The sequence below is a fragment of the Triticum aestivum genome, chromosome 2D (genome assembly GCF_018294505.1).
Source record: "Triticum aestivum cultivar Chinese Spring chromosome 2D, IWGSC CS RefSeq v2.1, whole genome shotgun sequence".
Classification (NCBI taxonomy): domain Eukaryota; kingdom Viridiplantae; phylum Streptophyta; class Magnoliopsida; order Poales; family Poaceae; genus Triticum; species Triticum aestivum.
Window position 1 is genome coordinate 387,523,927 of NC_057799.1, and position 26,968 is coordinate 387,550,894.

The window sequence follows — 26,968 nt, forward strand, 5'->3', positions numbered from 1 at the left end:
AAGCACATATTATTTCATCCGAACAAAATTACTTTGCCCTGCTGTATTTTATATGCAGGAGAATTATCCACTACAAAATGGTATTACACCACGGAGATGGCACAAGTGGTCGTCCTTATTCAACGGACTCCCGCACCGGCTTACAATACCATGGTCGGCTTACTCGTCCGCACCAGTTTACAACGCCGTGGCCGACTTGCCCGCGTCCGTGCCGTTTTCAACGCCACGACCGACTCTTTCATCCGTGCCGGTTTACAATGCCGCGGCCGAATCTCCCGTCGGCACCGGTTTACAAACGTCGCGGCCGACTCACCCGTCTGCACCGGTTTTCCATGCCGTGGCCGGTTCACCCGTGAGCGACTTCAACTTCACCTAGCAATCGTTAATTTCATGGCGGATTATTTCCGGCCTGGCACATCGGGTGATATCCATCTAAAATATGTTTTATTGGTACATGTTATTTTTTATCAAAGAGCAGTTTATCTTTGTCTTGGTCTGCAATATTGTTGATGCAGGACAATTGTTCACTACATCAAAACAATGTGGTTAACTCGCTCATCCGCACTGGCTTATAACGCCGTGGCCACCTCATCTGTTGCCCGGGCGAATCAGGTGATATTCATCCAAGTTTGTTCTTAACACATAGTATTTTTGTCAAAGAGCAGTTTATCTTTGCCTTGGTCTGCACTATTGTTGATGCAGGACACGTGTTCACTACGTCAAAACAAACATGGTTGACTCGCTCGCGCCGGTTTACAGCGCCGCAGCCGGTTCATCTGTTTGAGCTGCCTCTGACGCCTCGAGTCGTCTTTTCCATCTGTCTATTGCGGCCGGGTCTACATCGACACACCAGGACTGCACCTGTCTGCATGAGTGGATTATTGAATATGAGCAAGTCACTGCTTGGGAAGCCCGGTTTTTGTTCCAACAGCTTGGAGGAAAATTGTCATGTGTTATCGGCCGCCGTCGGCATTGGACGGCTCAATGGGCATGCGCACAAGTCGCCGCCACTACAGTTTGCTTAACTTCAAAACATCCAGTTGGAAGGAACCATTGGCCGAGTTGCTGACACGGCTCATACGGGATCATTTATAACCCGCCGCAGTCACCTCAACCTTCCGTGGACTCACATCGCGCTGTCAACACCAATGATATACCCCTTATGCTATGGTCAATATGGAGAATCTCAAAGCCAACTCCTCGAGTCGTCTTGAGACTCGGGGGCTACAATGATATGACTTGACATCATTGGTCGGTTTCAATGCATTCAAGAACTCCGGGTCGTTGGAGGGAATGATAACCCGGTTCCAGAGGCTACTACCATATGGATGAAAATTTAAAGGCCATCAGAAAATTGCCGGTTCAAAATAAAGATTCCGGTTTAAAATCCGGTTCAAGAGATATCTCTCTCCCGCAAAGTTTTGAAGCTTTCAAATCCGGTTCAAACATCCGGCTCAAAGTAAATTTATATCTTATAAAGCTTTGAAGCTCTCAATATCCGGTTTACAAATTTCTGGTTCAAAAAGAGGTTGTCTCTCGCAAAGTTCGAGTTCTCAGGAAAAATTAAAGGGACCAAAGAGAGTCTGTTACAAAGCACAACTCAAATATAGGTACCCTGCTTTAATGACCATTGGGAGCTGATCGTATTCGAATTTAGCTTAACCCTTTTGGTGTGACCCTGATCGTATTCGAATCAGAGTCGTTAAATATTCTCATGATCACTAGGGGGCTTCCTGTTCAAACATAGGTCATATTCGAACCAAAGAGAACATAGCTGTCGATACCCTTTTGATCGGCACACTGCCGAGCTCATTGGGGAGTTTCTTGGTCATATTTGAACCATAGCTCAACCCCCTTTGGGAACCGACGTGGATCGTATTCGAATCAGCGTCGTTAAACAACTCTCAAGGTCATCTGGGGGCTTCCTGTTCAAACATAGGTCGTATTCGAACCAAAGAGAACATAGTTGTCGGTACCCTCTTGATCGGCAACGCCAAAGCCACTGGGGGCTATATGATCGTATTCGAATCTTAGCTTAACCCCTTTGGGACGGTTTCCTGATCGTATTCGAATCAGAAGCCTCAAGATTTTTTGAAGTTTCTTTTTGCAAATAATTTTTGGGAATTTAGTTGAAGCTCTTTTGAACACATCTAAAGTGTATATGAGTGGATTCTATTTAAACCCGGCTTGATTTTCGATGATAAGTCGCCGGCTTATGACAATCATCATCTATGTGGAAGCATTGGCTTCTAAGGATTGGGTTATCACACTTACTGCACAGGTATCATAAGCCGGCGGTGCAGTTCAATATCACAGGTCATATAAACCGACAAATGCAAATTCAATATCACAAGTATGATATTATTGTTATGTTTCAAAGTTATGATTTATAACAGGCTTATATGTGACTCCTTTTTTACACATCCGTGGTCATATTTACCCGCCCTGGCTTTTGACATTAAGTCGCCAGGGCGTATGTTGTTTAAACTCTGTGCAGTATTTGCAGAACTATGACTTACATAAATGTTTAAGTCCAAGCCCATCATCGAAAGATTGACATTGGTGTCTCAAAAGGGTTATCAATTCTTGATTTTCTCAAAAGGCTATAAATAGTCGGGTTATAAAATTTCCGGCTTACAATGGAGGCGTAATAAATCGCCATCGGCCAAGAGCCGCCGAGTATTTAAACTCCGGATTTACTTGTCAACAGATAAGGTATTTGAAATCTTTAAATAGCCAAACTTGGCTGGATTTTCATTATGATTTGAATGATTGAGGTTTTCAAACCGGGTTAGTCAAATCTTTAATAGCCAACATGGCTGGATTTTTATTATGGTTATCAGAAACTAATACTATGGTTGAGGTTTTCAAAGTCGCTTCAGCGCAATTATTTTATCAATGGATATGATTTATTCTACAACGGAAGGAATAGTCCCGAGTCGCTGCAGGCTTACAACCCGGCACTTGGGGGCTATATTATTCAAGTTGAGATTACATCAAATATGCAAGTCCCATGTCATTGCCAGCATGCACCATGGCACTTGGGGGCTAATGCAAAGTCATTTTTTGCTCACTTCATTGAAGACCCGAATCATCACATCGTAATGAGCCGGCCCTTGGGGGCTACCAATTGCTCCTGGCAACAATTCAAGACAATTCTAGGATGACCCGGCTACACTACTATGACTATAGCCGACTCATGGGGGCTACACAACTGGATTTTATTTAAAGCCATGGTGATAAGTCCCGGCTTATTCATGCTGATTAAACTGGCCCTTGGGGGCTACAGGTAATATGGATATAAGGGAGAAATATCTTCAAATTCTCAGTTTTGAGTAAATCAGATTGACCCGGTGTCTGCAAAAATCATAAACCGGCGTTGGCGACAATTATGACTTGGCATCATCTATTTATAACCCGGCAATTTTGGTACTCATAAACCGGCAAGTTTTATATCTTTAAGCCGGATGAATATAAGTTGAATATTTGAAGACCAATATTTTTGTCAAGTCAGAGCATTGAAAGCCGACTCAAGTGGATTATCTCTTACAATATTTCTCAACAAGAGACCAATGTCAGCAAGTTGACTCTGAAGCTGGCCTGTTGACCCGGATTTTTCAAAGGAAGTATCTGGATTTTTTGCATTGGCAAAATTTGAACATATCTGCTAAAGAGATTTGCTATGAGATTATGGATACATATCAAGAAGGAAGATGACAAGGACTTAAGGATGATCAAGTGCTGGCTTACAAAGAATATTTAACCCGGAACACAACCTGTCAAATTTGTTCTTGTGATTATATTGCAGATTAGTTTAACATGGATAAATCCAAATTAAACTGGGGGCTAATGTCGGGGATATACCCCGCGGTATGACCCGGCCGAAAGTATGACCCAGCCGGACTTGGCGCTTCACCGTGACCCGCCGGAGGACTGGCGACTCACGGGTCTGGCGGCTCACTGTCAGACGATTCACGAGCCTGACGACTCACGGATGACCCCGACGACGGGTCAGATAGAAGACTAGGCCCAGGGCCCAGAAGGCCGGCTCACGTTATGATGGGCCAGATTAAGAGGAAAGGGATGACGAATATTTCCTTTACGAGGAAGCAAGACCCGGACTTATAATTAACTTGTAAGAGAAGATAGACTAGTCGTAGTCCTACTGGGACTCCACATGTAACCCGCCCCTCTAACTTATATAAGGAGGGGCAGGGCTCCCCAAGAGGGACAAGGTAACAAGAAACAATCTCTAGGGCTAGACACCGAGAGCCGGTTCCCGGCGACTCTCCCATGATCATAATGAGACCTAGCCTCAAACAGCATGTAGGGTTGTTACCGGATGATGTTTCCCGGGGCCCGAAGCTGTCTAAATCCTTGTCTTGTGTTGCGTCTCTCGATTCCGCTCAACCCCTCTCAAGCTACTACAAAGATGCGTTGGCCTCACGACTAAGTCCTTACACCTAGGACATCTGACGTGTTAATTCCACGACAGGAGCTGTGACGAGTTTCTCTTTGAGAGTGTTGAAAGCAACGTCACACTCAGGAGTCCAGGCATACTTCACATGCTTCTGGAGGAGGTTGGAAAGAGGCTTTGCAATCTTAGAGAAATTATCAACGAATCTTCGGCAATAGCTTGCAAGCCCAAGAAAATTGCGGAGCTACTTGACATTCTGAGGAGGTTCCCAATTCACAATTGCAGACACCTTCTCGGGATTAATAGCGATGCCCTTGGCAGAGATGATATGACCAAGGTAAAGAACTTCATCAAGCCAAAACTCACATTTGGAAAACTTCGCATAGAATTGATACTCTCTGAGCTTGTCGAGCACCAATCGCAAATGTTTGGCATGATCCTTCTTATTCTTGGAGAAGACCAAGATATCATCGAGATACACCAGGACGAATTCATTGGTATAGGGGTTGAAGATGAAATTCATCATTCGAGAGAATGTTGGAGGAGCATTGACAAGGCCGAAAGACATGACAGTATATTCATAAGAACCAAAGCTTGTTCTGAATGCTGTCTTGGGAATATCTTCTTCACGAATGCGAATCTGATGATAACCCATTCGAAGGTCAAGCTTAGAGAATACTTTAGCACCTTTAAGTTGCTCGAATAGCTCATTGATGTTGGGAAGTGGATACTTGTTCTTGATTGTCTTCTTGTTCAATGGACGGTAGTCGACACAAAGTCGGTCCGTGCCATCCTTCTTCTGGACAAAAAAAACCACAACCCCATGGAGATGAACTCGGTCTGATCAGACCTAGACGCTCTTGTTCATCAAGCTGTTTCTTCAATTCCTTCAGCTCCTTGGGTCCAAGCTTGTATGGACGCTTGCAAACGGGTTCCGTACCAGGCTCAAGATCGATAACGAACTCGACTGGCCGGTGAGGAGGCATACCTGAAAGCTCTTCTGGAAAGACATCTTGGTACTCACAAACGACTGGAATCTGAGAGATTGCGTCTAGCTCGCCCTTCTCATTAAGAGAGAATAACCGAATGGTTTCATCACGAGCGGCATAGATGATAACATCCTCAGAAGAGTGTGTCAATTGAATTTCCCTGGCAGCACAATCAAGTTGAGCCTTGTGCTTAGAAAGCCAGTCCATGCCGAGAATTAGATCAATATTCGAGTCACCAAGAACAATTGGTTTAGACAGAAATTTATAGTCCCCCATCTTGATGGAAACATCCGGAACCATGTAGCTTGCGTTCATGCATTTGCCCGGAGAGACAACTGCTAACGTTGTAGGCAATTCTTGGAAATGCAACTCATGCTTAGATGCAAATGGTCTTGAGATGAAACTAAGCGATGCACCAGTGTCAAAAAGAACTTTTGCAGGAAAGTCGTTAACAGGAAGATTACCCATTATCACTTCTGAAGAGTCCTCTGCCTGAGCTGCGTTCATCATGTTGACCTTTGCAAACTTGGGATTATGCTTGACCACTGCATTGCTGGAAGATCTCACGGGAGGAGGAGGCGGAAGGCGCCTTTGGTTGAAGCACTTGTTAGCATAGTGACATTTCTGCTGACACTTGTTGCAAGTCACCTCTGAGAGTGGACGATGATAAGGAGCATTGTACTTTGGAGCTTGATTCTGAGACTTGTTCTGATAGCCAGGGTTAGGTGGGTGGGAAGATCCATGGCCACTTTTGTTCTTCTGCTGGAAAGGCTGACGAAATGGAGGAGGAGGAGGCAACCAGAACTTCTGTTGCTTAGCAGCCACTAGTGAGGAAGAAGAAGACTGAACTGCGTCCCTTACTCTCTTCTTAGAAGCCTCACACTTGAGCTGAGCAGCCTCTTGCTTCAGTGCCATATTGTAGAAATCATCATACTTGGTCGGCTCAAAAAGCACGAGAGGTAATTGCAGATCTTCTCTAAGGCCACCTCTGAATTGATAGATCATGCTCTTTTCATCAGGAACGTCTTGCTTAGCGAAGCGAGCGAGTTTCTGAAACTGGGTATTGTATTGATACACGAACATGCTGCCTTGCTTGAGATTGCGGAACTCCTCACGCTTGCTCTCAACAACACTTTGTGGAATGTGGTGAGCTTTGAAGTCTCGGCGAAAATCATCCCAGGTAATCACACGACCTCCTCTGGAATCTTTGTATTGTTGATACCACTCGGCAGCTTGATCCTTGAGTTGAAAAGAAGCGAACTTGACAAAGTCCTCAGGCCTGACATTGCTACATTCAAAATGCTTGTTGATGTCCACGAGCCAATCATCGGCGTCTGTGGCCTCGGCACAGTAGCTGAAAGACTTCGGCTGATTTGCGAGGAACTGGTTGAGGGTAGCGAAGTGAGGCTGATTGTTGCCTTGGCCTTGATTTCCTTGGTTGCCTTGCCCTTGGGTGCGCTCTTGCAAGAGTTGCAAAATCATCTGAGCATTGGCGTTTGTGGCTGCCATGATAGCTTGCCATGCCTCTGGAGGCGGAGGTGGTGGCGGAGGGTTCGCCTGACTCCCATCATTGCGTTCCGGATTCTGACGCGTTGGCGGAGCCATCCTGAAGAGGGTGACATCCATTAGCATCTTGATAGACAGATAGAAGTTGAATCAACGGATAGAAATTGCAACATATAGTCTTCACAATAAATATTCGAACGAGGATGAACGAATGAATTCCATAGTAAATCATCACACTTCCATAAGGTGAGAAGCCACTTGATAAAGGGTTGATGAATAAAATAACAAGGTGCAACTGGAACAAATAAGTGGTAGGGATTACCCAATCACAAACCAAATATCTGCGGGAAGAAAATGCTAAGAGCTACTTGAATCCCACCTATAAACTCCCGAAACTTTCTAGTTATGCAATCTGGTGTTGGGGATACAGGGGACACAAAATATATCACCCAAACTAGCAATCCCTAGATCCAGCTGTATCCATCCGTCAACACATAACCAAGAAACCTTCGGAAATCGTGTACCTCAACCTTCGAAAAGCATCCGTTATACGAGTTATGGCAATACTCCCGAACTCCCGCCCCAGTACTGGGTGGCGTCGAGGTGATCTCACCAACAACTGCATAAAAGAGATTTTCGATGTCGGCGAAACTTAGGTATTCCAGAACTGCAACGATAAAATTGTGACGACAACACCTCGGAGCTCAACTCCCCGGGACACTGCCACAACCCCTAAATGTCAGGAGGCACCAAGAACTATGTTCTCGTCACAAAACCATCGGAACCATTCCAAGATACCCGCGTGATCCTAAATTTTTTTTAGTGAAATTAGAGGAGAGGAAAGTCAAAACTTCTACGTCAGGAGGCCTCACCAGAGCGACGAAGGGACTGAGGAGTAAAAAGAATCCTACTCTCCGATATATATAATCCTAAGACTCAAAACATTTTTGCTCTAGACTCAACAACGCCAGCGATTCGATCAAGCAGGGGGCTCCTAAGTCGGGGATGGCTCTGATTACCAACTTGTAACGCCCACGATGCGGCTATATCTCCCACGTGTCGAGGCACGACTTAGAGGCATAACCGCATTGTAGGTATTGTCGCAATAAGGGTCATCTTCACACAATCCCATGTAATGAACAAGAATGGGATAACGAGAGTTGGCTTACAATCGCCACTTCACACAATACATAAATTAATTCATACATCATCCAAAAATCCACACATAGACCGACTACGGTCAAATCCAAATGAAAATAAGACAACCCCAAATGCTAGATTCCCGATCGTCCCAACTGGGCTCCACTACTGATCATCAGGAAACGAAACATAGTAAAGACCACGTTCCTCGTCGAACTCCCACTTGAGCTCGGTTGCGTCATCTGCACTGGTATCGTCGGCACCTGCAACTGTTTTGGTAGAATCTGTGAGTCACGAGGACTCAGCAATCTCACACCCACGAGATCAAGACTATTTAAGCTTGTAGGAAAGGATAGGGTAATGAGGTGGAGCTGCAACAAGCACTAAGCATATATGGTGGCTAACATACGCAAATGAGAGCGAGAAGAGAAGCAAAGCAACGGTCGCGAAGCTAGAAATGATCAAGAAGTGATCCTGAAACTACTTACGTTCATGCATAACTCAAACCGTGTTCACTTCCCGGACTCCGCCGAAAAGAGACCATCACGGCTACACACACGGTTGATGTATTTTAATTAAGTCAAGTGTCAAGTTCTCTACAACCGGACATTAACAAATTCCCATCTGCCTCATAACCGCGGGCACGGCTTTTGAAAGATAATACCCTGCAGGGGTGTCCCAACTTAGCCCATTATAAGCTCTCATGGTCAACGAAAGATAAACCTTCTCCCGGGAAGACCCGATCAGTCTCGGAATCCCGGTTTACAAGACATTTTGACAATGGTAAAACAAGACCAGCAAAGCCGCCCGAATGTGCCGACAAATCCCGATAGGAGCTGCACATATCTCGTTCTCAGGGCACACCGGATTGTCCAAACTTCCGATAGGCGAGCCCAGAGTTGCCCCTGGTGGCCACCGGCGGCTGACAGGTTGGACCAACACTCAGAGGAGCACTAGCCCGGGGGTTTAAAATAAAGATGACACTCGGGCTCGCGAAAACCCGAGGGAAGAAGGCTTAGGTGGCAAATGGTAAAACCAAGGTCGGGCCTTGCTCGAGGAGTTTTATTCAAGGCGAACTGTCAAGGGGGTCCCATAAATCACCTAACCGTGTAAGGAACACAAACTCAAGGAACATAATACCGGTATAACGGAAACTAGAGCAGCAAGAGTGGAACAAAACACCAGGCATAAGGCCGAGCCTTCCACCCTTTACCAAATATATAGATGCATTAATTAAATAAGAGATATTGTGATATGACAACATATCCATGTTCCAACATGGAACCAACTTCAACTTCACCTGCAACTAGCAACGCTATAAGAAGGGCTGAGCAAAAGCGGTAACTTAGCCAAACAACGGTTTGCTAGGAAAGGATGGTTAGAGGCTTGGCATGGCAATATGGGAGGCATGATATAGCAAGTGGTAGGTAGCGCATCATAGCAATAGAGCGAACAACTAGCAAAGCAAAGATAGAAGTGATTTCGAGGGTATGGTCATCTTGCCTACAAGGTTCTCAGAGTTGTCGAAAGCTTGGTCCTCGTAAGCGTACTCAACAGGTTCCTCATTCACGAACTCGTCTCCCGGCTCTACCCAAAGCAAGAACACAAGCAATGGAACCACAATCAAGCACGGTGCAATGCACAAGCAACATGATGCAATACATGCATGATATGCGAGATGTGATATGCGATGCATATGCGTGCTCCGGAAGAAAAAGGATGAACAAGGCATCAACTTGGCAAACCAAGTATGCCGCTGGAAAGATGAGATGATTTCGGTCGAAATCGATATAAAGATCACCGGAAACGGATGTACGGTTTGCAAATGGCGAGCAAAACAAGAATGACATAATTCTGCGATTAGCAGCAGGATAGCACTTAGGATATATCAAGTAACTATGCTACAGCACCCCAACATAGCAAAAAATCATATGGCAGTGATCTATAAGAGATTCTTGACAAAAGATGAACACTAAGCTATGACTAGATCTCAAAATAACAGGTTCAAACAAGCATGGCAAAAGTGCAAAAGATATCAGCTTCACAGACTTAGTGAAAATACTGAACATGGCTGAAACAGCATCAGGTAGCAATGTTCAGAGTAAGCAAAACACATGCTACAGGAACTTATCATAGCAAAACAAGGCATGGCATGAATCTACTATATGCATAGAACAAAAGTCCCTGACTGACCATGAGCCAAAAAGGATCAGAAGATATGTAAACATAGCAAGTTTCGTTAACAGGTTCCAGACTTAGCAGAAAACAGAGCATGACATTAACAGAATTATGAAGGCATCTTTGTGAGCTCGAGTCACTCATCACAAAGCAATGCATGACAAAACAAGCATACCTATAGGAAGATGGCATGTACATGAAGCTAACCATGGCAAGAGCAAGTTCATAGCATGTATGGATCAACTACAACAACCTTGGCAATATTGAATATCATGTTAATATTCTGCCAGGAACATTTTATAGCAAAAGTAGAGCAAGATTAAGACATGCTAGGGCACTCCATAATTGAAAATAGGGGCATGGATGGATAGAGCACAACTATATCTACAAAACATCCTTACTGAACATACTCAAAAGAAGCATGGATCTCACTATAGACACATGGATACATGGCATCAAAATAACAGCAGTAAAAGACTTAGCAAAAATCATAAGTCCCTGAAAGCAGAAACATCACGAAGCCTAGTTTGCATGCTTGTGCTAGTAACCACATAGATCACAAAAATACATGGCATACACCTCTGTAAATATGGCATGGCATAGATCAAAACACCTGTAGAGCTCATGCCCATAAGATCCACACATCAAATGCAACAAAAATAACAAAATATCAAGTTCTGATAAGTAATAGCAGTAAACAACATATAGCACTCTTGCACCAGAGAGTTGGGCCTCAAGATTGACTCAAATGAGCATGGCACAATGGAACAAAATGAATAGCATCTCGTGATGAACATTTCGATATATCACACGCACGAAACGGAGCAGTATGCAATGAGATATGCCATGATGAATAGAGCAACATAAAATGAGCCAAACGGGACTTGGAGGAATTTCAGGGGTCAACCGTGGATCTGGAGTTCTTCGCACGCGAACCGAGGCAGCGACGGCTCTCGCCGGAGATCGTCGCGGATGGCCGAAGAGAGCTCGGGGGAGGCACCGGTGGGTCGGGGCGCCGGATCCGGCCGGCCCCTCGCTGGATCTGGCGCCGGCGGGGACGACGGCGACCGGCACGGGCGCGGGCGCGGGCCGGTGGGGTCAAGGCGGCGGCGGACGAGGACCGGGCGGCGGCGAGCGGAGGCGAGGCGCGGGAGTCGCGCGGGACCTGGCGGCGGAGGAGATGGGCTCGGGGGGCCCGACTCGGGCCCCGCGGGCCGGCGGCGGATGGAGGAGAGAGAGGCGGGGCGAGGCTGACGTGGCGGCGTCCTATTGGACGGGGCGGCGGCCGGACATGTCCGTCGGCGAGGGGGGGTTTGTCCGGCGGTGCGGAGGGGAAGAAGACTAGGGTTTGCACCGCGAATTTGGAAGGGAAGGCATATTTATAGGTAGAGGGAGTTAGGAGACTCCAAATGAGGTGCGGTTTTCGCCCACACGATCGTGATCGAACGACCGAGAGCATGGAGGGGGCTTAGATGGGTTATTGGGCTGTTTGGAGGGGTGTTTGGCTGCAACACACAAAAGGCCTTTGCGGTTACCCCGTTAACCGTTGGAGCATCAAACGACCTCCAAATGGAATGAAACTTGACAGGTGGCCTACCGGTGGTGTACCAAGGCCACTTGGCAAACCTCGGTCCATTCCGAGAACGTTTAACACCCGCTCACGAAAAGAGACAAGAGGGGTGCGCCAGTGCGTGTGGGAGTGTCGGATTGCAAAATGGACAACGGGGAAAATGCTCGGATGCATGAGACGAACACGTATGCAAATGAGATGCACATGATGACATGATATGAGATGCATGACATGAACAAAATGCAAAACGAAAGACAAAACCCGACCACGAATGAAATATCATAACACATAGCCGAAAATGGCAAGAGTTGGAGTTACAAATATGGAAAGTTACATCCGGGGTGTTACATGAACCCAAAGCTAAGCACTTCTCCCATTGCAAGAAAGATCAATCTAGTAGGCCAAACCAAACTGATAATTCGAAGAGACTTGCAAAGATAACCAATCATACATAAAAGAATTCAGAGAAGATTCAAATATTGTTCATAGATAATCTGGATCATAAACCCACAATTCATCGGATCTCGACAAACACACCGCGAAAGAAGATTACATCGAATAGATCTCCAAGAGAATCGAGGAGAATTTTGTATTGAGATCCAAAAAGAGAGAAGAAGCCATCTAGCTAATAACTATGGACCCGAAGGTCTGAGGTAAACTACTTACACATCATCGGAGAGGCTATGGTGTTGATGTAGAAGCCCTCCGTGATCAATGCCCCCTCCGGCGGAGCGTCGGAAAAGGCCCCGAGATGGGATCTCACGGGTACAGAAGGTTGCGGCGGTGAAATTAGGTTTTCGTCGTGCTCCCCGATGGTTTGGGGGTACGTAGGTATATATAGGAGAAAGAAGTAGGTCGGTGGAGCCACGAGGGGCCCACGAGGGTGGAGGGCGCGCCCAGGGGGGTAGGCGTGCCCCCTGCCTCGTGGCTTCCTTGTTGGTTGCTTGACGTCCACTCAAAGTCCTCTGGATCATATTTGTTCAGAAAATCACGTTCCCGAAGGTTTCATTCCGTTTGGACTCCGTTTGATATTCCTTTCCTTCGAAACACTGAAATAGGCAAAAAAATCAATTTGGGTTGAGCCTCCGGTTAATAGGTTAGTCCCAAAAATAATATAAAAGTGTATAACCAAGCCCATTAAACATCCAAAACAGAATATATAATAGCATGGAACAATCAAAAATTATAGATACGTTGGAGACGTATCAAGAGCTGGACAGCAAACACGCTACTACTAGTCATATTAGAAGTAGCGCCGGAGGCAACACACGTTACGGCTATATGTATTAGCAGTAGCGTGTGTACTGCTAATGAGTAGGTGTAGCGCCTTACTAGTAGCGCGGTGCCCCGCGCTACTAGTAGGCATTAAACCCGCGCTACTACTAGGGTTTTCCCTAGTAGTGTTCCTTTCCGGTTGCGGTCGAAGAGTGGTGGTGGTGGTGGTGGGGGAGGGGGCTGGATCCGTGCCTAACACATGTAGATAGTAGGGGAGCGATCTCCGGCGGCACTAGTGAGGCGGTGGTGCCGGCACCGCGGTGGAATAAGGGTGTTGGAGTTCGATCCCATCCCAGGAAGTCCTATGTGGCAGAGTCGGCGAGCTTCCAGCGTGGTTTCCTCCTGGATTGGTCAATCTAGTGAGGCTTGGTTCTCCCGGTGCAGTCTTCATGACGGAGGTGATGGCTGGATGTGGGAAATTTAGTCCCCTGCTTCTTTTTTCGTCGTGGTAAGATGGTTCCTGACCTTGCCATGGGGAGTTGGGGGTGATGTGGCAGTGCCCTGGTGGATTCGGACGGCGCGTTTCTTTGCATCTTCGGGTGCTGTTTGTGGATCTCTGAACTATGTTTTTGCCGGCGTGGTCAACCGATGGCCGTTCTTCCTTCTTTCAGTGTGATGGTCTTCGACCGAGGTTGGTGACTTCCCGTCTGTGTTTCAATCCGTCAGAGGTTTCAAGATCGCGTCGCCCCTGTGTGGGAGTGGCAGCAACGACAGTAGCGGCGCGCCCTCATCCGGTGTTGGATGTGTGGTTGGTCGGCTAATTTTCTTTCGTGTGGGGGTGCTTTGCACCACTGGCTTGGTTTAATATAGTTTGGAGGTCCTTTTCGTAAAAAAAAGGAGGTCCAAAATAGATCGGGTAAGCTGTATAACACGTCATCTTGCAAAAAAAGGATGGAACTGACCGGGTGCACCACGTGATTACAGTTCTGAGAAACAAATTTCTGTGGCTGTAAATAATGCAGCAGGAGAAGAGAGACACGGCCTGTCTCCCCGGTGGCCGCGAGCCTCCCCTCTGTTCGTCGTCCCCTCTCGAACGCCCACGCGCCCGCCAATACCATTCACCGCTCCGATTCCTCCGAATTTTTGGCTCCCCATGGCTTCCCCAGGTATTCATTCCCTCATTCCCTTCGAATTCATGGACTCGCGCGGATAGTTTTTGGGGATTTTTGTTACTCTACCTCGTTCGTTTTCGAAAGGGATCAGCAGCCGTATTCGTTGTTCAGCACGACGTGTCGGATTCTCCCTCCTCCGGGCGCGGGAGGCTGCCGCAATCACGAGCGCCGGCGCCTCGCGGCGAGGAAGAGGCCCTCGCTCAGCCCCTCTCCTCCTCTGTCCGAGCGAATCCGCCTCTCCCCTCTCACCCCAGTGCCCTAGCCAATCCACCATTAGATTCGGCTTTGTGGCATCTGTGAAGAGCTGTTGCTCCTAGGCACCTAACCTGCCGAGCTGGGCGTGCACCCGACAAATTTGTTTAGGGTAGCTTAGGTTGGCGGATTGGGTTTCCGTGCTGTTGATCTTGTGTGTCTAATGGTTGGAGGTTTCTTTTCGGTTTCTCTTCATATTGGATTTCTGTGTCTTATTTTATATATACCGCTTGAGTTTTGCTTACATCCATTTGGTAAATTTGCTACTAGTTTCGTTAGGGCTATCATTGATTGATTTGTCCCATTTTATGCCAGATGTTGTATCACATCTCAACCACTCGGAGTAGTCCAATAAACGGTTTAACGGTCTAGAAAAGCATTCCTTTGTTGAACCAGACTAATTAGATGATCATCAGTTATGCGGTTATGCCACCAAATGGCCTGTACTCCCACTCCCATCAACCATCATATTTACATTCTCTATCTTAATCCAGACACTACCTAAGCAGAAACTTGGAAGCAATTTTGGTCAAGGCAGATGGACTGCCTCTACTAATGGCTAGAATCCAAATGGGCACTCAACAAAGCATAGCGATACAACATCGGTATAACTTCTGTTAGAACCTAGAAGTACATCCACCAAGGGCAATAAAGAGGCGATTGTTGATTAATATTCAGAATTTTAAGCAGAGGCTGCTGAGCTAGACCAAAAATTCATTTCCTGCTGCTAGTCCAATTGTAACCGAGAATGTTTGTTTGCATGCAGAAACTATCATACTTTCAGGCCTCTTTATTTTTGTTGCAGAATTTTGGATAAGTCATCACTTTGGAAATGTTATGTGATACATCTCTGTCTTCTCATGCAGATATCTCCATTGATATTCGCCCAGAGTTTAACTCATTTGATCATCTAAGAAGCACGGGATATATTTCAACAGATAGACCATGGTTGAGTAAGTACAACATTAAGTGGTTGCTTGGCCCTACTCTCATTTGCATTGGTCAATGACATGGCCATTAGCTTTAGCATAATGGAAGATTTACGAGCTTTGTGTGTTCTGCTGTTGATTTTGTTCACAGAACTATATGGAATAAGAGTTCCACCAGTGTCACCGTTCAACAGTTTGACCAGTACGCCGGATCTGGCACTCATTCACCAGTGCTTACCTGATGAACTGCTTATCGAGGTGATGATTACCTATTTGTATTTGCTAATTGACACCATTTACCATCCTTTTGAATTTTGATGCATGCAGTTTAATTGCTAAATCATTAACTGGGTTTTAGTTGTGTACCGCACCTGTTCTCAAATAGGTATTGTTTGAAAATGTGTGCGGTCGAGCTTTTGAAATTCAGACCCCTAAGATAAGCATAACTGTTAGATTTGTAACATGGTAATGATATAAATGGATTTGCCATCAAAAGTACCTGTATTGTTTTTCTTTTTGCTAAGATATATTTAGAAAAAGTACCAGTCAAATGATTTTATTCAAGGCCATGTCAATTTTCGAAATAAGTACGAAAGAAAGGTAAGCATATCCTCGGCATCGAAAAAGTACCTGTATTGTCTTTTCTCTTGAGTGAATATTACTTTACAAGTCAGCATATCACAACATATTGGCATGAACACAATTTAATATCACTTGGTGCCTCATTCTATCATGACATCAGTGCGAGATTTTTTTTATAATATTAGATCACAGTAGTTAATCCATATTGCTTCGCTTATGAGCTTTGTGGCAAGATTATAGTAATCAATGTCATAATGCTTTGCTTAACTATTTTGTGGCAATATTCTCAACAGATCTTTGGGAGAATGAGCCCATATACTTTAGGGAGGGCTGCTTGTGTCTGCCGCAAGTGGAAATATACTACACGCAATCCTACTTTGTGGCGGAATGCTTGCCTGAAAACTTGGCAGGTTACTATGCATATATATTTTAGTATTTAGTGTTCACACTCGTCGTGTTTCTCAAACACCTGACTTTTTTATTTTTATATAAAGAGGAATGGAATAGAGGCAAACTTCAGGATGGTGCAGTCATTATATGATTCTTCCTGGAGGAAAATGTGGGTGCAGAGACCAAGAATCCGAATTGATGGTAAATATCAAGTAGCAGTTCTGCATTCGATTATATGATATGGTGCATTGTAAAATCACATTGATTTGAACAGGAAAATTGCTTTGAAGGTTAATTTCGTTGTTTTTTAATCTGTTCAACCTGACCAGATGTGGCCTAGGAAATTCCAATTATTTCTTATTTCAGTAACTTAGTCACCATGAAAACCAAGTAGGATTCGTGGAAGTTCTTTCCAGATATTTCTGTGTCAGTTATTGTGCAATAAATAGGAAATTTTTATAAAGTGCTATTTAGATTCAGAGCACTATATCTAACTCTTTTTTTCTTTACACACTTGAGCTGTGGGGCTTAATGACATATTTCTAGTGCAACATAGATATGTTAGTATGGCCTCTAGTGAGCATGCTATTAAAGGTATATTAGGTTGCTGATAGTGGTCAGTGGTCCCACTCTTCTTCATCATTTAGGTTATTATGTGTTAGTGTTGATTTCACTATGAACTTATCCTATTGTATAGATGGTTGCAGTTTCCTGGTAAATACTTCACCAAAGACCAGCTGAAAGGCGTTGCTTCAATTTCCTTAATGTCTTGTTATTTATGTGTTTGCTAGAGCATTTGTTATTCTGGCTGTGTTATCTTTGCATTGATGTTTGATACTTGCTGCTTCTCCAGGTCTTTATGTTAGTAGAAACACATATATTCATACTGGAATTACAGAATGGCAGTTCAAGAAAACTGTCAATGTGGTATGGTGTTACTCTCTGTTTATGTCTCAAGGAATTATTGTCTATTTTAAGACATTTTGCCTCTACATACTCTGTTCATTAGGTTATATTATTGATTTTTCCTATCGTTTCCAAGTTAGTTTCATTACTAATATTTTTCTTTTGACTTCAGGTTTGCTACTACCGTTACTTGAGATTTTTTCCAACCGGGAAGTTCCTGTACAAGGTTCCTATTTGAACCTTTTTTTTGGTGAACAATATGATTATTGTTTGTGAAACATCATTTGATTTTCTGCTTTCCTGCAATGAGCAGATTTCCCCACAGAAAGTTAAAGATGTTGTCAAGTGCATGCATCTCCGAGCATCAAAAGGCGATAGTGTGTTTAAAGGTGACTATACACTGTCAGGGGATGGCCAGGTGAAAAATTGAGGACTGTCTATCCATTCTTGGGCACTGTCCAGTGTCCATCTGTCACGGCCCGGCTGATTGCCGCGCAGGTTGTAGTCGTGGTTGGTAGGAGGACGAGGGCGAGGCCCTCGCTTGCCTATGGTTGGAGAAGGGGGTGAGGAGGGGCGCTGTGGCGCAGGAGCAAGGGAGGAGAGGTTGTAGGATATTCTGCTTGCGTTTATTGATCCAAGGGCTGGCTATATATAGCCTAATTACAAGACCAGACTAAGACTCCTATTACAATTGGGTGTTGGCAGGGTAACCTTCTTCGGGACTAAACCTTTCCAACTAATACCCAGACTCCTAATCTAAAAAGACTGTAATTAAACTAGGACATATCTTTAGGCAGGTGCAGGGCCGGCCCGTGCAGGTCCCTTACGCCTATAGGGCTGGCCCCACATGACATCTCCCCCTCCATTCTGAAACAGCTCGTCCTCGAGCTGGAAGCTTGGATAACGTTCGCGGAAGGTTGTAACATCTTCCCATGAAGCAGCAGACGCCGGCTGGCCCTCCCAGTGAATGAGCACCTGTTGGATACCGCGGGCAATACGAGCACGCAATGCTTGGACAGGGGTTGGATGTACTCGACCCTGAAACAGAGGTGGAAGCATCGGCGGAACTTCCGGCGGTGGGCCATGGTACTTCAGGACCCTGACATGGAAAACATTGTGAATGCGGGCGCGTGGGGGCAGCTCCAAACGGTAAGCAACCGTATCGATTTTAGCGAGGACTTTGAAAGGCCCATAATATTTGGGAGCCAATTTCCCTTTGGCGCCTACTCCAAGGAATGCCGCCGGCCGGTGCTGAAGACGGAGCCAAACCCACTCTCCAACATCAAAAGAAAGGGCCCGATGCTTATCATCATAGTAATGCTTGTACTGTTGTGCTGCCTGAAGGAGACGCTCACGGATGTCGTGTAAGAACTGATCGCGGTCGACGATCTGCCGTTCCACCGCCTGATTGCGAATCTCGCCCGGCGTATAGTCCCGGAATGAGGGGGGATCCCGTCCATAAACCACCCTGAAAGGCGTGTCCTTCAACGCTGAGTGGTACGAAGTGTTGTAGCAGTACTCTGCCCAAGGCAACCATTGGAGCCACTGCCGTGGGCGATCCCCAGTTATGCAACGGAGGTACATGGTGATGACGCGATTGACAGCCTCAGATTGCCCATCAGACTGCGGATGGAAGGCCGAACTCATGTGCAAGCGTGTCCCCGCGGCGGCAAACAGAGCCTTCCAAAAGCCCGAAGTGAAAACCACATCCCTGTCCGAAACGATGGATGTGGGAAACCCATGAAGTCGGACAATGTTGGAGAAGAAGGCTTTAGCAACAGACTCCGCAGTGTACGGATGCGCCAAGGGGATGAAATGCGCATACTTGGAGAAACGGTCCACAACGGTCAGTATCACACTTTTGCCGCCCACCTTCGGAAGTGCCTCAATGAAATCCATGGATATGTCTTCCCAGACACGAGAGGGCACTGTCAAGGGCTGCAATAAGCCGGCTGGATGAAGCTGCTCCGTCTTGTTGCGTTGACAAACCTGACAAGCATGAATATACTGCTGAAGTGCGGCCCTTGCTTGCGGCAGATGGAAATCCCGGCGAAGACGATGAAGTGACTTCTGGATACCTTCATGGCCCGCATCATGGGCTGCAGCCAGGACCTCCCCGAGCAGCGGCGACGCGGGTGGTACATAAGCCCGCTGTTGGAAGGTAACAACACCATCAACAAGAGGCCAAGGCTGTCCTAACTCACCAGATTCTAGTTGTTCCCGGAAAGTGACAAGCGCCGGGTCCGTGTGTGCAGCCTGACGGAGAGCTTCAAACAGATCAAAAGAAGGCCCGGATATGGCGAGTGCCTGGCCGGCAGGAGCATCACGGCGAGAAAGAGCATCGGCGACGATGTTTTGGCGACCTGGTTTATATTCCACCGTGAAGTCGAACCCCAACAGTTTGCCCACCCAATGATGTTGTGGAATGGTAGCGAGGCGTTGGTCCAGCAAAAACTTTAGGCTGTAGTGGTCAGTTTTGACGACGAACGCACGTCCCCAAAGATAGGGCCGCCAGTGGCGCACGGCGTGCACCAGACCAATGAGCTCCTGCTCATAAGCGGCGAGAGAAGCATGACGCGGAGCGATGGTTTTGCTGAAATAGGCAATGGGGCCGCCACCTTGATGCAGGACTGCCCCGAAACCAGATCCAGATGCATCACACTCCACAATGAATGAAACAGCAAAATCCGGCAGCTGAAGCACAGGGCTGTGGTAAGAGCTTTCTTGAGGGCTTCAAAGGCAATAGTCGCTGCAGGCGTCCAAAGAAATCCGTCTTTCTTGAGGAGTGCCGTGAGGGGAGCTGCAATGGTGCCAAAATCCCGGATGAACTTGCGGTAGTATCCTGCCAGTCCTAAGAAACCACGCACAACACGGATGGTGCGCGGAACCGGCCAGTCTACCACGGCAAGAACCTTGTCGCTGTCCATGGCAACTCCTGCAGCGGAGATGATGTGTCCCAGATAAGCCATGGTTTCCTCCCCAAAGGAACACTTGGAGCGCTTGAGAAACAGTTGATGTGTGCGCATAGCCTCCAAAACGAGCTTGACATGACGTAGGTGATCTGACCAGGACGAGCTGTAGATCAAGATATCATCGAAGAACACAAGCACAAACCGACGAAGGTAGGGACGGAGGACGTCGTTCATGAGTGCTTGGAACGTCGCTGGGGCATTTGTCAAACCAAAGGCCATCACTACAAACTCAAAGAGGCCCTCATGTGTGCGGAAGGCCGTCTTGTGGATATCCTCAGGGGCCATCCGAATCTGGTGGTAACCCGACCGGAGATCCAGTTTGGTGAAAAAGCGGGCGCCCTTGAGTTCATCCAGAAGTTCATCGACAACAGGAATTGGAAACTTGCCCTTGATGGTGACAAGGTTGAGACCACGGTAGTCGATACAGAAACGCCAAGTCTCGTCGGCCTTTCTGACGAGTAGAACGGGGGATGAAAATGCAGAAGAACTAGGACGGATCAGACCGCGAGCTAGCATCTCTGAACATTGGCGCTCTAGTTCATCTTTTTGAATCGTTGGGTAGCGGTAGGGACGGACAGCAACCGGCGGTGTCCCAGGAATAAGATGAATATGATGGTCATGTGCGCGCTGCGGCGGCAGGCCCTGTGGGTCGGCGAAAACATCGGTGAAAGTGGCCAGCAGGCTGTCCAGAAGTTCCTTGCCTTCGCACGCGTGTAGGTGGGCAGGACGTCCGAGGGAGCCGAGGCCCGACCACTCCACACGGTGATCCGAGTGCCAAAACGACATCCACTGCGTGGTGAAATCCTAGAGAATTGGCCCAAGAGTTTTGAGGAATCGTGTACCGAGGACAATGTCGAACCCGCCCAATGGAATGGCATGCAGATCAACAACGAAACGCTCCTTGTCAATGGTGATCGCAGCCTGCTGAAGGAGTCTTTGACAGGTCACCTTATCGCCATTAGCGACCGTGACTCCCAAACGATGATTGGAGGAGAAAGGCAGCCCGACGATGGTGGCCAACTCTTCGTGGATGAAGTTATGAGTGCTGCCTGAATCAAGCAAGGCGACCAAGTCACGGTCCCCGATGCGAAGAGTGACCTGCATTGTGTCGCTGGTGGGAATTCCGGTAACAGCCAAGAGTGAGATTTGTGCTTCCTGGAAATCCTCAAACTGCTCCTCTTCGGCGTCGGCGGATTGAATATAGAACAGCCGTTTGCAGCTGAAAGGATCGATACGGTCGACTAGAGGGGGGGGGGGGGTGAATAGGAGACTACAAATTTTACTCTTTCTTGTCAATTTTAAGGCTTAGCGGATAAAAAGGGTTCACTAGATATGCAACTAGGTGAACACAACCTATATGACAAGCAAGCTCTAAGCTAAATATGCTAGGCAACAAACTAATTAGCAAGCCAACAAGCATACAAGGCTAAGTAAAGTGCGGGAAAGGATTAACCACAAGTGAGACGAGGACGCGGATTTTATCCCGAAGTTCACTCTTCCTTGGGGAAGAGCTACTCTCCGTTTGGAGCGGTGCCGGAGCCAAAGCTTGCGGAACGCCACCGAAGGCTCACCGTAATCTCCTTCGAGTCACCCCCAACGGATGAGCCTCGAATCACTCGGGGTTGGTCTTGAAGGCGACCACCACACCTTTACAAACTTCTCTGGAGCACACCACAAGCAAGGAAGCTTCCGGAGGAACCTCTAACCGCCTAGGAGCCCAAGCTCCAAGAGTAACAAGTCATGGTGGATGAATGTTGCGGGGAATGCGATTTGGTTTGGTCAAAGTGTAGATCGGGTCTTGCTCTCCCAATCCCCAAAGTTTCAACAAGATTGGGTGGAGGGATTGAGAGTAGTGAGCAAAATGGGGTGTAGCAATGGAGGAGCTCAACAAGACATTAGGGTTAAAGGATGGAGGAGGAAGAAGGGGGCTTATATAGTGTTCTTGGCCGGGAGGGGATTTCTGCCCGTTGGACCCCGTGCGCACGGGCCAAGTCAGCCCCGTGCGCACGGGGTGTCCAGTGAGTTTCGAGGTACCCCGTGCGCACGGGCCAAGTCAGCCCCGTGCGCACGGGGTGTCCAGAAATATTCTGACTACCCCGTGCACACGGGGTCAGAGACCCCGTGCACACGGGGTGTCCAGAAGATTTCTAATGAACCATCACAGGACACCACGGCAAAGCACACAAGAAGTGGAATATCTGAGGAGGTGTAGGAGGGCTGGTGTATCTGTCTTGGAGGCATTCCCACACGACACCAATTCCACAAAGACCCCTCTTGATAGTGCGGTTTCACCTACGACTCAAATCGAACCAAAACGAAAAACCTTCGAGTCGCCGGTAACCACGCCTTTGATCTTTTTGGACTGGGGGGTCGCACACCTCCATCAATGGACACCTTGGAACCAACGTCCTGAGATAAACTTTAGCAACCAACATTAGTTCCACTAACCACATTGTCATCACACCAAAATATAATCTAAGTGATACTTGCACTTTCAGCAGCGATGGCCCCGCGCGAACTTCTCGTCACAATTGAAGCAGAGACCCTTAGCGCGCCGTTCATCCATCTCGGCGGGCGTGAGTCGCTTAAAGATGAGCGCGGGCGTGGAGTTGGAGGAGTCCGGCAAGGCCGAAGTAGGTGCAGCCATGGGGCGGAGTGGACGGTTGGGCCGGCCCGGAGTGGTCGCGGTGCTGGTGACAGTATTGAGGTGCTCAAAGGAGATTGCTAAGTCCATTGCTGCGTCCAAAGTCGCCGGTTTCAGCATCTCGACCTGAGTTTTCATAGGCTCGCCCAAGTTGTTGGTGAAGATATCCCGCTCATCGTCGTCAGCAATGGGGCGCACCCGAGAGAGATTCTCTAGAAAGCGCTTGGAGTATTCTGCCAAGGTGCCGGAGCGGCGGGTGGAGATCAGCTCGCCAAAGGGGTTGGCGCGGGTCGGCGGTCCGAAGTGGTTGGCGATCAGTTTTTGAAACTCGGTCCAGGACGGCCGCTGGCCCAGCTTAGTCTCGAGGTGGCCATACCATAATGCGGCGACATCGGTGAGGTGGTATGAGGCGAGCCAAGTCTTATCCGACTCTGCCCGAGGAAGAAGAGATTGCAACGTGTCAGCCACGGCCGTGGATCGCTGGCCCCGTCAAAGAGGGGAAAATCAATCTTGTAGAGGCGCGGAGCCCTATCCCCTGGATCGGCCGGGGCCCCGGTGTGGGATGGCGGCATGGCGCATCTGGGGGCCGCAGGAACCCGGTACCACCCAATTGAGGCGTGCCCTTGCCTTCCAGCCGAAGGAGGGCCAGGTTCTGCGCGCGCTGCTGCTGTGACGTGTCCGCCAGCTGGTCCTGGAGGGTTTTGAGTGTCGCGGCGATGGACGAGGGTGGCGCGGTCCTCGGCGCGCTCTGTCCGAGCAGTGTGGTTCTCCTCCGAGAGGCTGTTCAAAGTGGCGACCACGGCCTCATGATCCTCGTGCTGTTTGGTCGCGAGGTCTGCTAGGGTTTGCGGTAGAGGCGCCGGCGGCGGTGGCGGAGACATGGCCGCTGGGATCAAGGAGGAAGCTGATACCAAGTTGTCACGGCCCGGCTGATTGCCGCGCAGGTTGTAGTCGTGGTTGGTAGGAGGACGAGGGCGAGGCCCTCGCTTGCCTATGGTTGGAGAAGGGGGTGAGGAGGGGCGCCGTGGCGCAGGAGCAAGGGAGGAGAGGTTGTAGGATATTCTGCTTGCGTTTATTGATCCAAGGGCTGGCTATGTATAGCCTAATTACAAGACCAGACTAAGACTCCTATTACAATTGGGTGTTGGCAGGGTAACCTTCTTCGGGACTAAACCTTTCCAACTAATACCCAGACTCCTAATCTAAAAAGACTGTAATTAAACTAGGACATATCTTTAGGCAGGTGCAGGGCCGGCCCGTGCAGGTCCCTTACGCCTATAGGGCTGGCCCCACATGGCACCATCACTTGCTAACATTAGCTTCTCTTTCTTGCATGCAGATAGAAATGGCACTCCTATATCCTGGGCATCGGTACACACTTGTTAGGATGCGCCTTAGGTATTTTGACTTGAATTTCTCTATGGGTCTTTAGGTATTTTGACTTGAATTTCTTTATTGGTGTTGGTACTGACCGCCTTACCTAATTTTGCACTAACATTCCGCAGGGTTAGAGGCACTACAATTGGCGCAAATAACAGGTTGGATGTCTTAAAGATCCTAACCACCGGGGTGAATGGGACCGAACTGGGAAACTGGAAAGGCAACATACTTGAACTTGTTGAGGACTGGGAGGAGAACGAGACGCATGACCCAGATGTGCCTGCTGTTTCCCACAGCAGGGGTTTGACTCCCTTTGTGTTTGTTCCATTTGAGGAGGTATGCCATATGATCTATGACTAAGTGGATTATGCTATTCATTTGTCACTGGAGCGGCTAGCTGGACCTTGTGTGATCTGAATTTCTATGCCAGGCATAGTGAATATAACTAACTGAAGACTTGCTTTTTTCAGGCTGATACTTCAGTGCTAAACCTGCCGGTGGAGAAGATGGATTACTTTGTCCCTGGGTGAGCAGCACCTCCTAAAGGCAACCACGATGATTGGTAATGGAGATGGTCGATAATCTCATCACAGGCTGATATTATGATGCGGATGTAGAGGACCGGCTTATTTCGTTCCGTACCTTGTTCATGTTGGAACGATATGTACATACACAGTACTTGTCTTGTTTCCTTTTCGGGTTGAAGGCATGTTGTATTATACGAGTATATGCTATGTATGTTCCTGGTATAAAGTGGGCCAGAAAATAAACACCATATCGAAACGGGTGGAGGCACCCTTGTGTAACAACCGAGTTATGTATAATTATGGGTATCATTTGCAGTATTCCACAATTCTCAAGTCTGGCAAATGGTATCAGGGTGTCTCTACAAAGTTATGCATAATTACATGTATCCCTTGTAGTATTGCATAATTCTCGTGGCTGGCAAATGATATCATGTGAAAACCACAGCAGACTGTTTTATAGTTTTGACATGTTTCAGTATTTCCGTGAATCTGAACACTATTTCGCTGCCGAATATGTGTGTGTGTGTGTGGTTGTCCGTCGAAAATATCATGAAACTTGGGCCTGAACCATGAAAGCATCCGCCGATATGTGTTTCCGGTGTACCGATGCTTGTACACGGATGAAAACGAAGACCTGTTTTGCGTTCAGCATCAATGTCCTAACATCGACCGCTTGATGCTTTTACATGAATGCCATGAATCTTAAGCTCAATAGTCGCAGCGACGTAGGGCTTACAAGGGGCGCGTCGCCATGGTTGATCAATTGGGCAACTGATTATTCAGTGATACACTAACATAGCAGTTGTGCACACCCACAGCTTTTGAGGTGAGCACAGGATTTACTTGTTCTACATGCTACTGCTGGTGCTGCTGCGTTTGGGCTCGTCAGCCTTGTAGACAAGATCGTTCCACGCCGGATTGCGAGGGAGGTACGTGTCCTGCAGTTCAGGGAACAGGCGTCAGGGTCAGCAACAGCCCGAAGAATAAAAATGTTGAGACGATTGCAGATTGCAGCTCCCAAGCAGTTCAACAACTTGTTTTGAGACGAGCCGAAGGACAATTAGCTCGAAAATGGAGATCTTCGAATAGAATGTTCATGTGGACAGAGCAGAGCTGTAGCTGAAGTTATGGCCCAGATAAAAATGCTCACCTGAAAAAGATCAAATCCCCTAAATCTCGAATCGCAAGTCTACGCGAGAACACTTATAATCAGGATTTCTATTTTGCTTATCGCTACCGAGAAATCAATCACGACCCCGTTTCAATTTTCAGTTTGACTAATTCACATCTAGATGTTTTTTAAGATGTCATATCTAAACTCTCATAAATATATAATACAGCAACAAGAAGAAAAAAAAAACTAAGACACAAATAGACCACAAATAGAGCCTTCAATTGTTTTGGGGGCAGATAGAGCAAGAGCTTATTTGGTCTTCGGGGGCAGAGGAAAGGGAAGAGGGGTGACCGTACCGAGATGTAGGAGCAGGTGGGGATGACGCGCATGCCGTGGCGCCGCGCGTGGGCGAAGGCGGCGTCGCACAGGCGCGCGGCGAGCCCCTGCCCGCGCTTGCTCCCGGGCACGTACGTGTGCACCATGTTCATCGCCGCCGGGGACGCGCCGCCGCGGCCGGAGGAGGCGCGCGGCTGGGCGACGAGGCGGTACCGGAGGAAGGCCTCGCCGTCGGGCGTCTCGAACTTCCCCGCCTCCTCCCTCCACACGACGCTGTCCTCCGCCGCTCCACGCTCGCCGGCGCCGCGCTCGTCGTTTGCCATCGCGCTGAGATTTTGTGTTCGTGTTTTTGTTTTCTTTTGGTTGTACAAGTATTTTTTGTTTCTGGTGTTGCGACCCGTGAGTGCGTCAGTTTTTCTAGTCTTATAGTACATACGCACGCGCACTCACTTCTATAACATACACGAACATACTGTCCTTACGAGCAACTCTAAAAGATTGAGCCGGTATATTATTTTTAAAACTATCTATAGCGTGAGTAATATAGATAATAACATTACATATATCTAGGTTAAATAGATGATATGACATGCAATAAACTACTAGTATGAGTAACATCACACATATCAAAATAAGATGTGTCTATAGCCTAATAAATGAAGTGTTCCATACATATGTTACTTCCCACTATAGAGGTAGTAACATATGCATGTTACTAATCTATGTTACTATCCATTATGGCTAGTCTA

At 47.5% G+C, this 26,968-nt stretch overlaps 2 protein-coding genes across 2 annotated transcripts; one reads left to right on the forward strand and one right to left on the reverse strand.

The window, feature by feature from the left end:
* Positions 1-13,978: 13,978 nt before the first annotated feature.
* Positions 13,979-25,095, forward strand: LOC123053327 (F-box protein 7). Its single transcript, XM_044476787.1, has 11 exons — positions 13,979-14,181; positions 15,306-15,392; positions 15,520-15,626; positions 16,244-16,360; positions 16,445-16,541; positions 17,194-17,267; positions 17,419-17,472; positions 17,560-17,664; positions 24,202-24,260; positions 24,368-24,578; positions 24,713-25,095. The coding sequence occupies exons 1-11, from the start codon at positions 14,169-14,171 to the stop codon at positions 24,770-24,772; spliced, it is 984 nt and encodes a 327-aa protein (XP_044332722.1). The 5' UTR covers positions 13,979-14,168; the 3' UTR covers positions 24,773-25,095.
* Positions 25,096-25,357: 262 nt separating this feature from the next.
* LOC123053328 (acetyltransferase At1g77540) lies at positions 25,358-26,624 on the reverse strand. The gene is made up of 2 exons (XM_044476788.1): positions 26,240-26,624; positions 25,358-25,707 (listed from the first exon to the last, which is right to left on the reverse strand). The coding sequence occupies exons 1-2, from the start codon at positions 26,540-26,542 to the stop codon at positions 25,618-25,620; spliced, it is 393 nt and encodes a 130-aa protein (XP_044332723.1). The 5' UTR covers positions 26,543-26,624; the 3' UTR covers positions 25,358-25,617.
* Positions 26,625-26,968: the final 344 nt, after the last annotated feature.